The sequence below is a fragment of the Hylobates moloch genome, unplaced genomic scaffold (genome assembly GCF_009828535.3).
Source record: "Hylobates moloch isolate HMO894 unplaced genomic scaffold, HMol_V3 SCAFFOLD_14, whole genome shotgun sequence".
NCBI classification, from domain to species: Eukaryota; Metazoa; Chordata; class Mammalia; order Primates; family Hylobatidae; genus Hylobates; species Hylobates moloch.
In genome coordinates, this window is record NW_026652289.1 from 101,328,975 (window position 1) to 101,342,011 (window position 13,037).

The window sequence follows — 13,037 nt, forward strand, 5'->3', positions numbered from 1 at the left end:
CCGGAGATACCTCCAGGACAAGATCAGTAGTAATCAATAATGCTTCTCATTTGTTTTAGGAAGACAGAAAAATCAATAATATGAACTTGTATCTAATTTTATTTTAGGAGAAGAAAAATAAAATAGTTGATGTGTGTTTCAGTGTTGCCTAAATGTTTGAAGAATCAAATAAAGAAAAATATATTATTTTCTTAGTGTTAGAATATCAAAATCTTAGGCTTTTATAGTTTAGCACTTGATTTTTTAATTGTATTTTTTCATTGGTTTGTTAAATATTATTTTGTAGACTGTCAAGTCCTTGTGGACAAAAGTTTGTCTTAAACTTTTTGTATTTCGTAGAGTACTGAACAGTTCATTTTAATTAACAGGATAAAATATGGTCTTGTATTCTTAAAAAGAAACAATTTTTTCTATATTTACTTGGCCTAATCATATGGATCATGATACAGACTAAACAGAGGAAAATGGTTACTTCTGTGATTAGGACAGCTGAGTGAGGTGTAACCTGTGCATCTTTTTTGGCGTTAATATCCACTGTGGAACAAGAAGACAGGGCATTTCCTAACCACGTATCCAGATTTGTCTATAGTGAGGAAAAAGGTTTATCAGCACTAAAACTGGTAGCAAGTAAACTTGTTTTTTCCAAAAAATATTTGTTCTCCTTTTTTTCTTTCTTTACTATTGCATAGATAAAAAATCTGCCAATATGTGTTCTGTAGGCATCTCAGCCTTAGGATTGTAATCCACAAATTCGTTTATAAATCACTTACATGTTTTCAAGTTAACAATCTTAAAAATGATACATGTTCCCAAGTTACTATGGAAGTCTTGTTGTATTGAGGAAAAGGGCTTTCTGAGCAGACTTAGATTCAAATTGGGGTTTCACTACTTGTTATCACTGTAATATATGAAATCTATATAATACTTATTAAGATTGCTATAAATCCTAAATGAGATGGTACATTTGAAAGTGTACTAGGGAGTCCTCAATATGTTATTCTTCTTTGCTCCAACTCTTTATTTTGAAAAGTTACCAACCCACAGAAAAGGTTGAAGAATAATACAATGAACATCCATGTGAACTTCATTAAGAGTCATCAGTTAACATTTCTCCACATTTGTATACACACATTCCTTTTCTTTCTACTCATTCTGCGTGTATGAATATATGTTTGTGTGCTGCATGTGACTTTATATACACAAATGCATATACTTTTGCTAAATCATTTGAGAATAAGTTGACATTTTCCTATTTATTCTTGATCTGAATTGATACTGCTTGAGTCTGTCACAGCCTCTTTGGATTTAGCATCTGTCAATCCTCTCTAGGGATCTGTCATTTCTGCCCCTATTCTCTTGCCTATTTCCAGCACCCTTTCTTACCATAGCCATTGGGAGCTGTAACCCAGTCAGCTTGGATCCAGGGCAGACAAGGTCTCCTGAAATCTTAGATCACTTGCTTAAGACAAAAGGTTTATATGCAGGAAACAGAATAAAAATACCATTCATCTCATTTATTTCGTAATATTTGGAATGTAGTGAGTTAAATGGGGAAAGAAAAACTGAAACTGAGTTTTTTGTATTAACTAGGGCCAGTAACTGTACTGTACACTTTTACTGTTAGGCCTTGTTTACTTCCCCCAACAACCTTGTGAGCTATTTGTAAAGAGGGAAACAGACTCATTAATGTTGGATAATTTGTTCAAGATTACCAGTCAGGATTTGGACTCAGGATACCTAACTCCAAAACCAGTGCTGTTTCCAGAACATCAGTATTTGTGTAGACTTTCAGTCTACTTTTAGAAATAGAGGAAATACACTTCCTGTTCATGATTTAGATTATTTGGTTCCTCTCTCAGCCCTTGTTATGACTACTATTTTATTTCTTTGAAGAAACAATTCACTGGCTAACTTTTATTCATCTGAAAGTGTATGTTTACCTTATTAAGCAAACAGACTTCTCTTCACCACCCTGCGGACTTAGTCCTTTCTCCCTCCTCCGACGTATTAGATTAGCAGCCAAAAAAAAAAAGTTCTATAAAGGGCCAGATAACAAATATTTTAGGTTTTAACAGACCATACTTTTTCTGTTGCGACACTGAACTCTTACACTGTTGCATGAAAACAGCCATAGCCAATACATAAATGAATTGTGTTTCATTTGAGACTGTATTTCAAGAAAAGTATTTTCAAAAACAGACCCACTTTCTCCTCCAAGCTCTGGTTTTTTGACCCCTAATATAAATCACTATCTTATATTCCCATAAGAATTTGTATGCCAGGGAATGTTAGTGTAAGGGACACTGTTGAGAGACATACACATGTCCCTCCTTCTGATATATTTGTTTGTGTGTATATTATGACCAGCTTCATATGTGCCTTCCCCATGAGAAAATGCAGATGAAGTAATAAATGCAGCAGGTACCTCAAAACATATCAATGAAAGTCAGTTTGGCACTGAGCAGGAAATATCCTCTTGAAATACCAATGATGTTTAAAGGAAGCTTTAAGGTACTTGACCCCTGCCCTTAAGCGTGTGGTAATAATATGTTCCATCTAGTATACTACGAGCCATATTCTGATCTTGCCATTTAAGCAATGTTGAATGTGCCCAGCCTGAGCAAAATAAAAGAAAGAAATTCAGAACAGATGTGACAATGGAAATTTCAGTATAACATCTATGGGAGATTTAATGATTCCTAGGTCATACTACTCTCAGATAACACCATCAGAAAATTCATAGCTGATGGTTTGTCATATAAATACAATACATACATGCCTATTGTTATATTTATATTGATCATTTTCTCCCTTTTATCATTTATTCTGGAGGTTATTATTTTAATGGAGACTATTTCTCCTTTAGGTCTGATAATTACATCTTTCTCTCCCAATGTACCAAATGTTGTATCTGTTGGAATTTATACAATTAATGCTAAATAATTAAATTTATATTATGTAGTCTTCATTTACACATTATATTGCCTGGTAATTGAAATTGTCTTCTCTCTACTTTCCTCCTTTATAAGGGAATGTATCAGCTTTATCTAAAGAAAAGTGTACATTTTGAGGAGTCTGGAAAATTACTGTCTTAATTATGAGTATTTCTGAAAGATGTGATGAATGACCTTTGGCTGGTTTAGTACATTGTTTGCTTCATGCTCCAAAATTGTTCCATAAGCTTTAAAGAAACTGAAGCATTAAATGGAAATGAAAAGAGTTCATAGCAGAACTTAGGAGATGCAGCAGAAGCCATAATCAGAGGGAAATTTATTATTGTAAATACCTACATTTAAGAAGAAGCAAGCGCCCAAATCAGTAACCTAACTTCATACCTTAAGAAACAAGTAAAAGAAGAACAAACTAAATTGAAGAAAGCAGAAGAAGAAAGGAAATAACAAAAGATTAGAACAGAAATAAACAAAATAGAGACAAGAAGGACAATGGAATCAACAAAATCAAAATTGGTTCTTTAAAAATATCAACAAGGTGACTCACACCTGTAATTCCAGCACTTTGAGAGACCAAGGCAGGAGGATCGCTTGAGGCCAATTCAAGACCAACTGGAGCAACATAGTGAGACCCCATCTCTGCAAAACAATTTAAAAATTAGCCGGGTGTGGTGGTGCACATCTAGTCCCAGCTACTCAGGAGACTGAGGTGGGAAGATCACTTGAACCTGAAAGGTTGAGGCTGCAGTGAGCCGTGTTTGTGCCACTGCACTCCAGCCTGAGCAACAGAGCAAACTCCTGTGTCAAAAAGTAAACAAAAATAAAAGTAAATAAAAAGATCAACAGAATTGACAAACCTTTAGCTAGATTGACTGAGGAAAAAAAGAGCAATGTCAAATTACTAAAATCACAAGTGGAAATAGAGGACATTACAACTGACTTTACAGAAATAAAAAGGATTATAAGAGATTACTATGAATAATTGTGTGCTAAAAAAATTAAATAATCTGGATGAAATAGACAAATTCCTAGATATAAACACACTACCAAAACTGGCTTAAGAAGCCATAGAAAATCTGAACAGAGCTAAAACCAGTAAAGAAATGGAATTAGTAATAAGAATCCTCCCATAAAAGAAAAGTCCAAGGCAGGACCCAGTGGCTCATGTCTGTAATCGTAGCACTTTGGCAGGCTGAGGTGAGAGGATCACTTGAGCCCTGCAGTTGAAGACCACCCTGGGCAACGTAGTGAGATCTGATCTCTGCAAAACAGTTTAAAATTAACTGAGTGTGATGGCATCCACCTGCAGTCCTAGCTACTTAGGAGGCTGAGGTGAGAGGATCAGGTGAGCCTGCGAGGTCAAGCCTGCAGTGAGCCATCATTGAGCCACTGCACTTCAGCCTGGGCAACAGAGCGAGACCATCTTGAAGAAAAAAAGAAAAGTCCAGGACCAAACAGCTTCACTAGTGAATTCTACCAGTCATTTAAAGAAGAAATAATGCCAGTTCTTCCCAAACACTGCCTAATTAATTCTGTGAAGCCAGCATAATTCTGATATCAAAGTAAGACAAATATTACAGGATAAAGGAAATTACACATGAATATCCTTTTTGAATATAGATGTAAAAGTCCTCTACAAAAATACTAGCAGAGTGAATCCAGCAACATATTGAAAACATTATACATCACAGCTAAGGGAGTTTTATTCCGGGAATGCAAGGATAGTTTAGCCTATGAAAATTGGTCTGTGTAATTCTCACCACACTAATAGAAAGAAGGGGGAAAAAAACCCGTATGATTGTCTCAATTGATGCCCAAAAAGAATCTCAGCTGAACATGGTGGCTCACGCCAGTAATTCCAACACTTTGGGAGGCCAAAGTGGGCAGATCACTTGAGGCCAGGAGTTCAAGACCAGCATGGCCAACATGACGAAACTCTGTCTCTACTAAAAATACAAAAATTAGCCAGGCATGGTGGCGCACATCTGTAATCCCACTCCTTAGGAGGCCAAGGCACAAGAATTGCTTGAAACTGGAGGTGGAGGTTGCAGTGACCCGAGATCATACCACTGCACTCCAGCCTGAGTGAGAGTAAGACTGTCTAAAAAAAAAAAAAGAATCTGACAAAATCCAACACTCTTCCATGATGATAACATTTAACAAGCTAGAAATAGGAGGGAGGGAAATTACTCCATTTGGTAAAGGTCATTTACAAAAAACCCACAGCTAATATACTTGTTGGTAACAGCGTGAAAACCATCTCCCTACGATTGGGAACAAAACAGTATTTTCTGCTTTTACTGCTTACATTCAGCATTGTACTGGAAACTCGAAACCAGGGGTATCCATTCTTTTGGCTTCCCTGAGCCACATTAGAAGAATTATTGTCTTGGACTGTACATCAAATACACTAACACTATGATAGCTGATGAGCAAAAAAATAATAATAATAGTTGCAAAAAAATCTCATAATGTTTTAAGAAAGTTTATGAATTTGTGTTGAGCCACATTCAAAGCCGTCCTGGACCACGTAACCCACGGGCTATGGGTTGGACAAGCTTGTTCTAAACAGATTAGTGGCTGAGCACGGTGGCTCCTGCCTGTAATCCTAGCACTTTGGGAGGCTGAGGTGGGTGGATCATGAGGACAAGAGTTCAAGACCAGCCTGGCCAACATGGTGAAACCCCATGTCTATGAAAAATACAAAAATTAGCCGGACATAGTGGTGCACACCTATAATCCCAGGTACTCAGGAGGCTGAGGCAGGATAATCGCATGAACTTGGGAGGTGGAGGATGCAGTGAGCCAAGATCGTGCCAGTGCACTCCAGCCTGGGAGCCTGGACGACAGAGTGAGACTCCATCTCAAAAAAATAAAAAATAAACAGATGAGCTAGCCAAGAAAAAGAAATAAAAGGTATCCAAATGGTAAAAGAAGTAAAACTATCCTCATTTGCAGATGATATGATCTTATATATACAAAATTTTAAGGAATTCACAATAAAACTATGAGATCTAATAAATAAATTTAGTAAAGTTGCAGGATGTATGTTTTATTAGTAATAAACCAAAAATAAAGTTAAGAAAACAACTCCATTTACAATAGTATTTAAAGGAATCAAATACCTAAGAATTAATTTAATTTCTTTAATTTTTTTTTCATTTCCCTTGAAAATCACTAAGGGTTAATTTAAACATGAAATACAAGACTTGTACCCTGGAAACTACAAAACACTGCCAGAAGAAATTAAACTAGACTTAAATAAATGTAAACACATCTGGTTATTCAGTCCATTCGAACACTTGATATTAAGATGTGAATATTCCCCAAAGCAATCTGTGGATTCAATGCAATTCCCATCAAACTTCCAATGGCCTTTTTTTTGCAGCAATAAAAAAGTTGCTCCTAAATTTATATGGAATTTCAAGATCCCAGGTAGCCACAGTATTGAAAAAGAACAGCGTTAGAGTACTTACCCTTGTCCAATTTCAAAACTTACTACAAAGCTACAGTTATTAGAACATACAGACCAATGGGATAGAGTTGAGAGTCCAGAAGTAAACCTAAACATCTATGGCCAATTGATTTTCAACAAGATACCAAAACTACTGAATAGGGAAATAGTATTATCTTCAACATATGGTACTGGGATAACTGGATATCCACATGCAAAAGAATGAAGTTGTACTTCTTCATCACAACATATACAGAAATTATAACAATTATCACTATTTTGAGACGGGGTCTCACGCTGTCACCCAGGCTGGAATGCAGTGGCACTGTCATAGTTCGTGCAGGCTTAACCTTCCAGGCGCCAGCAATCTTCCCACCTCAGCCTCCCGAGTAGCTGGAACTACAGGTGCACACCATCACACCTGGCTAATTGTTTTAATTTTTTGTACAGATGGGACCTCCCTATGTGGCCCAGGCTCGTCTTGAACTCCTGGGCTTCAGAGATCTTCCTGCCTCAGCTTCCCAAAGTAGTAGGATCACGGGCGTGAGCTGCCACGCCTAGCCAACAGTAATGAACTCAAAATGGATCAAGGACCTGAATATAAGAGCAAAAAACTATAAAATTCTCAGGAGAAAGTCTCGGAGTATATCTTCAGGACCTTCAATTTGGCAGTAGATTCTTAAATATAACATAAAAAGAATCAGCAACATTATAAAAAATACTTCATGAAAATTGAAAACTTCTGTACATCAAAGGACATTATCAAGACAGTGAAAAGACAATCTATAGCATGAGAGAAAATTTTGCAATTCATATATCTGATAAGGCTAGTATCCAGAATATATAAACAACTCTTAGAATTCAACAACAAAAAGATAACCCAGTTAGAAAATGGGCAAAGGACTTGACTAGACATTTTTCCAGAGGAGATATTCTTATGTACATCAAGGCCATGAAAAGATGCCCAATATCATTAGTCATTAGGGTTATGCAAATCAAAACCACTGCAAATGAGATACCACTTTGCCCCTCAAGGATAGCTATAATTTAAAAAGCAAACAAACTAGGCAAGGATATGGAGAAATTGGAACCCTTGTACATTGCTAGTAGGAATGTAAAATAGTGCAGCCCCTGTGGAAAACAGTTTGGCAGTTCCTCAAAAAGTTAAACGTAGAATTAGACATATGACCCAGCAATTCCACTGCTGGTTATATACTCAAAAGAATTGAAAACAAGTAATCAAATACTTGTACATGAATATACATAGCAGTACTATTCATAGTAGTTAAAAGCTGGAAACAACTAAAATGTCCATCAGTGGGTGAATGGATAAACAGTTTGTGGTATAGCCATATTCAATGGAATATTATCCTAAAAAGGAATGAAGTACTTTGATACATGCTGTAATATAGATGAACTTCAAAAACATTCTAAATGTGAGAAGTCAGACACAAAAGGCCACATATTGTATGAGTCCAATTGTGTGAAATATCCTGAATAGGCAAATCCAGAGAGACAGAAATGGACTAGTGGTTGCCATGGGCTAGGGGAGGGTGGAATGGAGAGTAAGTGCTTAATGGATCTGGAATTTCCTTTTGGGGTGATGTGACTGTTCTGAAACCTATAGAGGTGATGGCTGAACAACATTATGAATGTACTAAATGCCACTGATTTGAAATGAAATGAAAACATTCAGTGTTTATGTTAGATAAATTCCACCTCAACTTTTTAAAAAGCTTAAACACCAAAGAAAAGTCATTTAAATGAGAGTTTTTCTTGACTGTTAGACTGGAGGCAGAGATTCGGCTATTAGGGCTACTGTTCCAAAGCTCTGCTGCTGCTTTTTGACCACAGTTGAGGTTTATTTCTCAGTTCCTTTGTGATACTCGGTGGCTGAAACAACTACTTTTTAAGAGTATGGTGATGGCAGTAAGGGGTATTAAATATATGATGGGGGATTCCTAAATGTACCAGAGGAATCACAGTTCTTTTCACTTGACAGTATCTTCTCAAGTGTATTCAACCCGCCTTTCTTTTGAGGTCTTCCTTCCCTCTCCTGTCTTTCAAGTCTGTGTGATCCTGTTTCATCTCAGCTACAAGAAATCTTGGCGCAGAATTCTGCCAAACTAACTTCGTTTGTTTTATGATAGGGTTACTACATTAGTAGGTTAGGGTTGCTGAATCTCTGAATTATAAATGAAGCACTTCACAAAGTCTCATAATGTCACTGTAGCATACCTCAGAGCTCTCTCCTCACCCTTGTCATCCTGATGAGTTTTCTCTTAATCACATTTTTGATGCCTAAGACATTAAAAAGGCTAGCATATACATTGGTTGACAGATTAAGAATCTGAAAAAGATAGGAATGGATGATGATGATGGACCAAGTATAACAAGATGAATTTTATCAGAGATAAATGTTAAGTCTTGTATTTGGGACCAAAAAGCACAAACTGAACAAGTACAACATTGGAGGGACATGACTTAATAGCAGCAGATGCAACAAAATGAAGAACCACATAAGCATGTGATCATTCTTAACCCCTTAATATGAGCTAACATAAATAGATTGCTTAAATATAATGTTAAAAAAGAGATGGTGAAGAGGACTCTCAAACTCATGTCATGAGACACAAGTGAAAAAAGCAGGAATGGGCCAGCTGCAGTGGCCCACACCAGTAATCCTAGCTCTTTGTTAGGCCAAGGTGGGAAGATCACCTGAGCCCAGGAGTTCAAGACCAGCCTGGGCAATATAGGGAGACCCTATCTCTACAAAAAATTAAAAATTAGCTGGGTGTGGTGGCACATGCCTGTAGTCCTAGCGGTTTCAGCAGGCTAAGAAAGGAAAATTATTTGAGCCCGGGTTCCAGGCTGTAGTAAGCTGTGATCGTGCCCCTGCATTCCAGCCTGGGTGACAGAGCGTGATCCATCTCTAAAAAGAAAAAAGGAAAGGAAGAAGAACAGAATTTCTGCTGTGGTATGTGTTCATGAAAGTATTAAAGCAAAGACTAGTGACCATTTTTCAAAAATATTGATGATTAAAAAGTGTGATACCACACAGCCACTAAAGTGTCTTTCAACTCTAAGATTTTATGGATCTACATAATTATTAAAAAGTAGACAATGTGGCTGGGCGCAGTGGCTTGCACCTGTAATTCCAGGACTTTGAGAGGCTGAGGTGGGTGGATCACCTGAGGTCAGGAGTTTGAGACCAGCCTGGCCCACATGGTGAAACCCCGTCTCTACTAAACATACAAAAATTAGGCGTCGTGGTGCGGGCCTGTAATCCCAGCTACTAAGGAGGCTGAGACGTGAGAATCGCTTGAAAACGGGAGGCAGAGGTTGCAGTGAGCTGAGATCTCACCACTATACTCCAGCCTAGGCAAATAAGTGAGACTCCATCTCAGAAGAAAAAAAGAAAAAAGGGCAGACAGTGTGAGGGTGGAGAAAAAAAGAGAAAGTAGTTATGGGCTGAAAGCAGTGGTCTAATTGAATTCAAAACGTACTTACTGGGTGTCTTCTAAGTTAAGACATTACTGAAGTTATAAATAATTCAGAAGTGATGAAATTTTCCGGTTTGGGTCAGTGTCAGCAGGAAAATAACTTGTTTCCTTGGCCTTATTTTATAGTCTAGTCTTCTGAGACAAGATCTGGGGCTTGGGAGCCCAGCACAGCTGTCTTCTTCAGGAAAACCTGGGACAGCATACTATTCATTCTCTGCTACAAGTTCCAGGAGGAGACCACTCCATGACTCTGCAGCACTTGGTGAGTGTATCACACAACAAATCCCATCCCACAAATGTTGTTGTTGTTTTTTCCTCCCATAGTCTGTACTTCTGGCTGTGCTTTTTTTTTCTTTCCTGTTTGTTTAAGACAGCGTCTCACTCTGTTACCCATGCAGGAATGCAACAGCACAATCTCGGCCTACTGCAGTCTCAACCTCCTGTGCTCAAGCCATCCTCCTACCTCAGCCTCGCAAGTAGCTGAGACTACAGGCACGTGCCACTGTGCCTGGCTAGTTTTTTATTTTTTGTAGAGACAGGGTTTTGCCACGTTGCCCAGGCTGCTGTTGAACTCCTGATCTCAAGTGATCTGCCCACCTCAGCCTCCCAGAGTGCTGGGATTACAGGTGTGAACCACCGTGCCCAGCCCTGTCTGTGTTTTTAATTAGAAGAGAGTTGGAGTCTTGGGTATCACGTTGATGTCAGGGCTTATTTGCATAAAACTAATACATCCATTAGATATTTAATAAATGAAATTATCAAAATTCTTACTTTTACAAATACATTATAAGTTTTTAATGAAAGGTTTGGCCATGTATAATTTTGGATGACTGTTCAATTTGTAAGCCATAATTTTAACAAGTTTCAAACAGCCAGTGTGATACTCTTGCTTGGTCCTCATATGAGCAACTAAGTAGTGAAAAATGAGACTTAACTAGTTTTCCTTCTTGTAATTAGAATTTCATGTTCTAATGTTAATAACTTATTGTTTACTATAAATGATATAACAAAATTTGCAAGGTGGTTTTATATACATTCTCATCTCATCAGTTCACCAATCCTGCTAGTCAGTTGCTATAAATAGATTTAACATAAAAACTGAGGGTCCAAAGGGAGGGCAGGCACATTCATATAATTAGTACTTAGGATAAAATTTTAAGATTTTCTAACTCCAGGTCCATTGTCTTTTGCATATTACTTGCTTCTGCACTCCACTTTGTTTTTAATTGAGGTAAAATTTACCATATTAAGTTGTACAGTTGAGTAGCATATACTACATTCACTACATTGTGCCGCTGTCACCCCATCTAGTTCTGAAACGTTATTGCAAAAGGAAACTTTGTTCATATGAAGTATTCAAACCCCATTATTTTTTCATTAGCTGCCTTCTTTTATGTCTTACACATAGCCTAACCAGGCCAGTCGGTTCTGTGTTGCTGCATACAAGAAGCCTTAGGTATTCTCTGATGCTTTATCCAAACTGTGTTTAAATGTCGGAATTTCCGGTGATTTCTACCAAATACCTTTTAAACAAGAAATTTAAAGCTGCAAAGCATTTTTAAATTAAAAGTGGGCCAGCTTCTAATATATAGTCCACCAAAAGATTATGTCACATTTTTTTATTGCACAGGCATTTGTTGACTGCTTCGTATTTATGTATCTACTTTCTATTAACCTGTGTTTTGGTGAAATATTCCTGGTCTCTGGGTTCTAGGGTCTGCTTGTGGGTATAAAAGGGCACTATGATAGATCATCATATTCAGCACAGAGAACTCTGATTAGATGTATCCACTTCTCAGTATCATGGATGATTTAGTATGTGTACTATTAAGTCAGCCCAGGTGATTTAGACCAGTACACTTTTTGTTATTAAAGAAAGGATAAATTGTAAATGCATTTTTCCATCTCCAATCTTGTTTCCTACTTAATGAGTTAGTCAGAATAAGAACATTGATTGGAGTCTAGATGTGTCAGTGTTACTCTAGAAAAATAACTTGTTAGTATGCTATATGAGTATATACTGTGACAAAAAGCACTTAGTACAAGCTAATACACTATTAAGTTCGGGGGAAAATTAATTATTGAAATAACTAGGACAGAGGGGAGTAAATTTCAGAAAAATCCAGACTTAAAATTCAGGTTTTCTATAAATTAAAACTTGTATCTTCTTCATTTTAATTTTGATTATGATGATAGACACTATTGATTGTCTCCTGCATGCCAGGAGCGTTGCTGTACACACTACATTTTCACAAAACCTCTGTGAGGTTGTAATGTTAACTTCATGTTACAAATGAGGAACCAAGACCCAGAGAAGCTAAATAATTTGGCCAAGGCTGAGTTGGGATATGGTAGTTCTCTTGATGCTCAGGGAGGTGCACCCATTTCCTGTGTCAATGTCATTTAGTGGGTTCTTACTACATTCTTTATGGCTGTTTCTCATTGTTAGCTGCTGTTTCTTAGCATTGCAGTTATTGATAAAATCTCAGTGTTTAGAAGGACTCTTGAGATGATCTGCATCAACCTCAGCATCTTCACAAACTATTTAGATGCTTTAGGAAATCAACATGCTGCATAACAGTATCTGATTACCCAATTTATAATCATTTTTCCCCACATTTTAATGGAAACCTAATCATAATGGCTAAAATTTGTTAAGTCTCATACTCATGTTAGGCACTCCCCTAAGCGTCCTTCATGTATTATCACAATACATGAAACACACAAAAGGATGTGTTACCCCCTTTTTACATGGAGGTAACTGAAGCTCAAAGAGGGTTAAGTAACTAGCTGCTATATGATGGAGCTGGAATTAGAAGCCAGCCAGCTTACTCTCTTTTTATTTTGTTCTATTCTGTTTATGTGTTTTTCTTTTTTGAGACAGTTTCGCTCTTGTCCCCCAGGCTGGAGTACAGTGGCATGATCTCGGCTCACTGCAACCTCTGCCTCCTGGGCTCAAGTGATTCTCCTGCCGCAGCCTCCTGGGTAGCTGAGATTACAGGCACACGCCACTGTGCCTGGCTAATTTTTGCATTTTTAGTAGGGAAGGGGTTTCACCATGTTGGCCAGGCTGGTCTCAAAGTCCTGACCTCAAGTGATCCGCCTGCCTTGGCCTCCCAAAATGCTAGG

At 37.6% G+C, this 13,037-nt stretch overlaps 1 protein-coding gene across 7 annotated transcripts in view; it reads left to right on the forward strand.

The window, feature by feature from the left end:
* TCF12 (transcription factor 12) overlaps positions 1 to 13,037 on the forward strand; it is a 372,383-nt gene that overhangs the window by 264,612 nt on the left and 94,734 nt on the right. For all 7 annotated transcript variants that reach the window (XM_032174711.2, XM_032174712.2, XM_032174715.2 and 4 more), the window contains one exon: positions 10,035 to 10,170. In XM_032174711.2, coding sequence (XP_032030602.1) covers positions 10,035 to 10,170 — 136 coding nt within the window. The remainder of the gene's footprint in view (positions 1 to 10,034; positions 10,171 to 13,037) is intronic.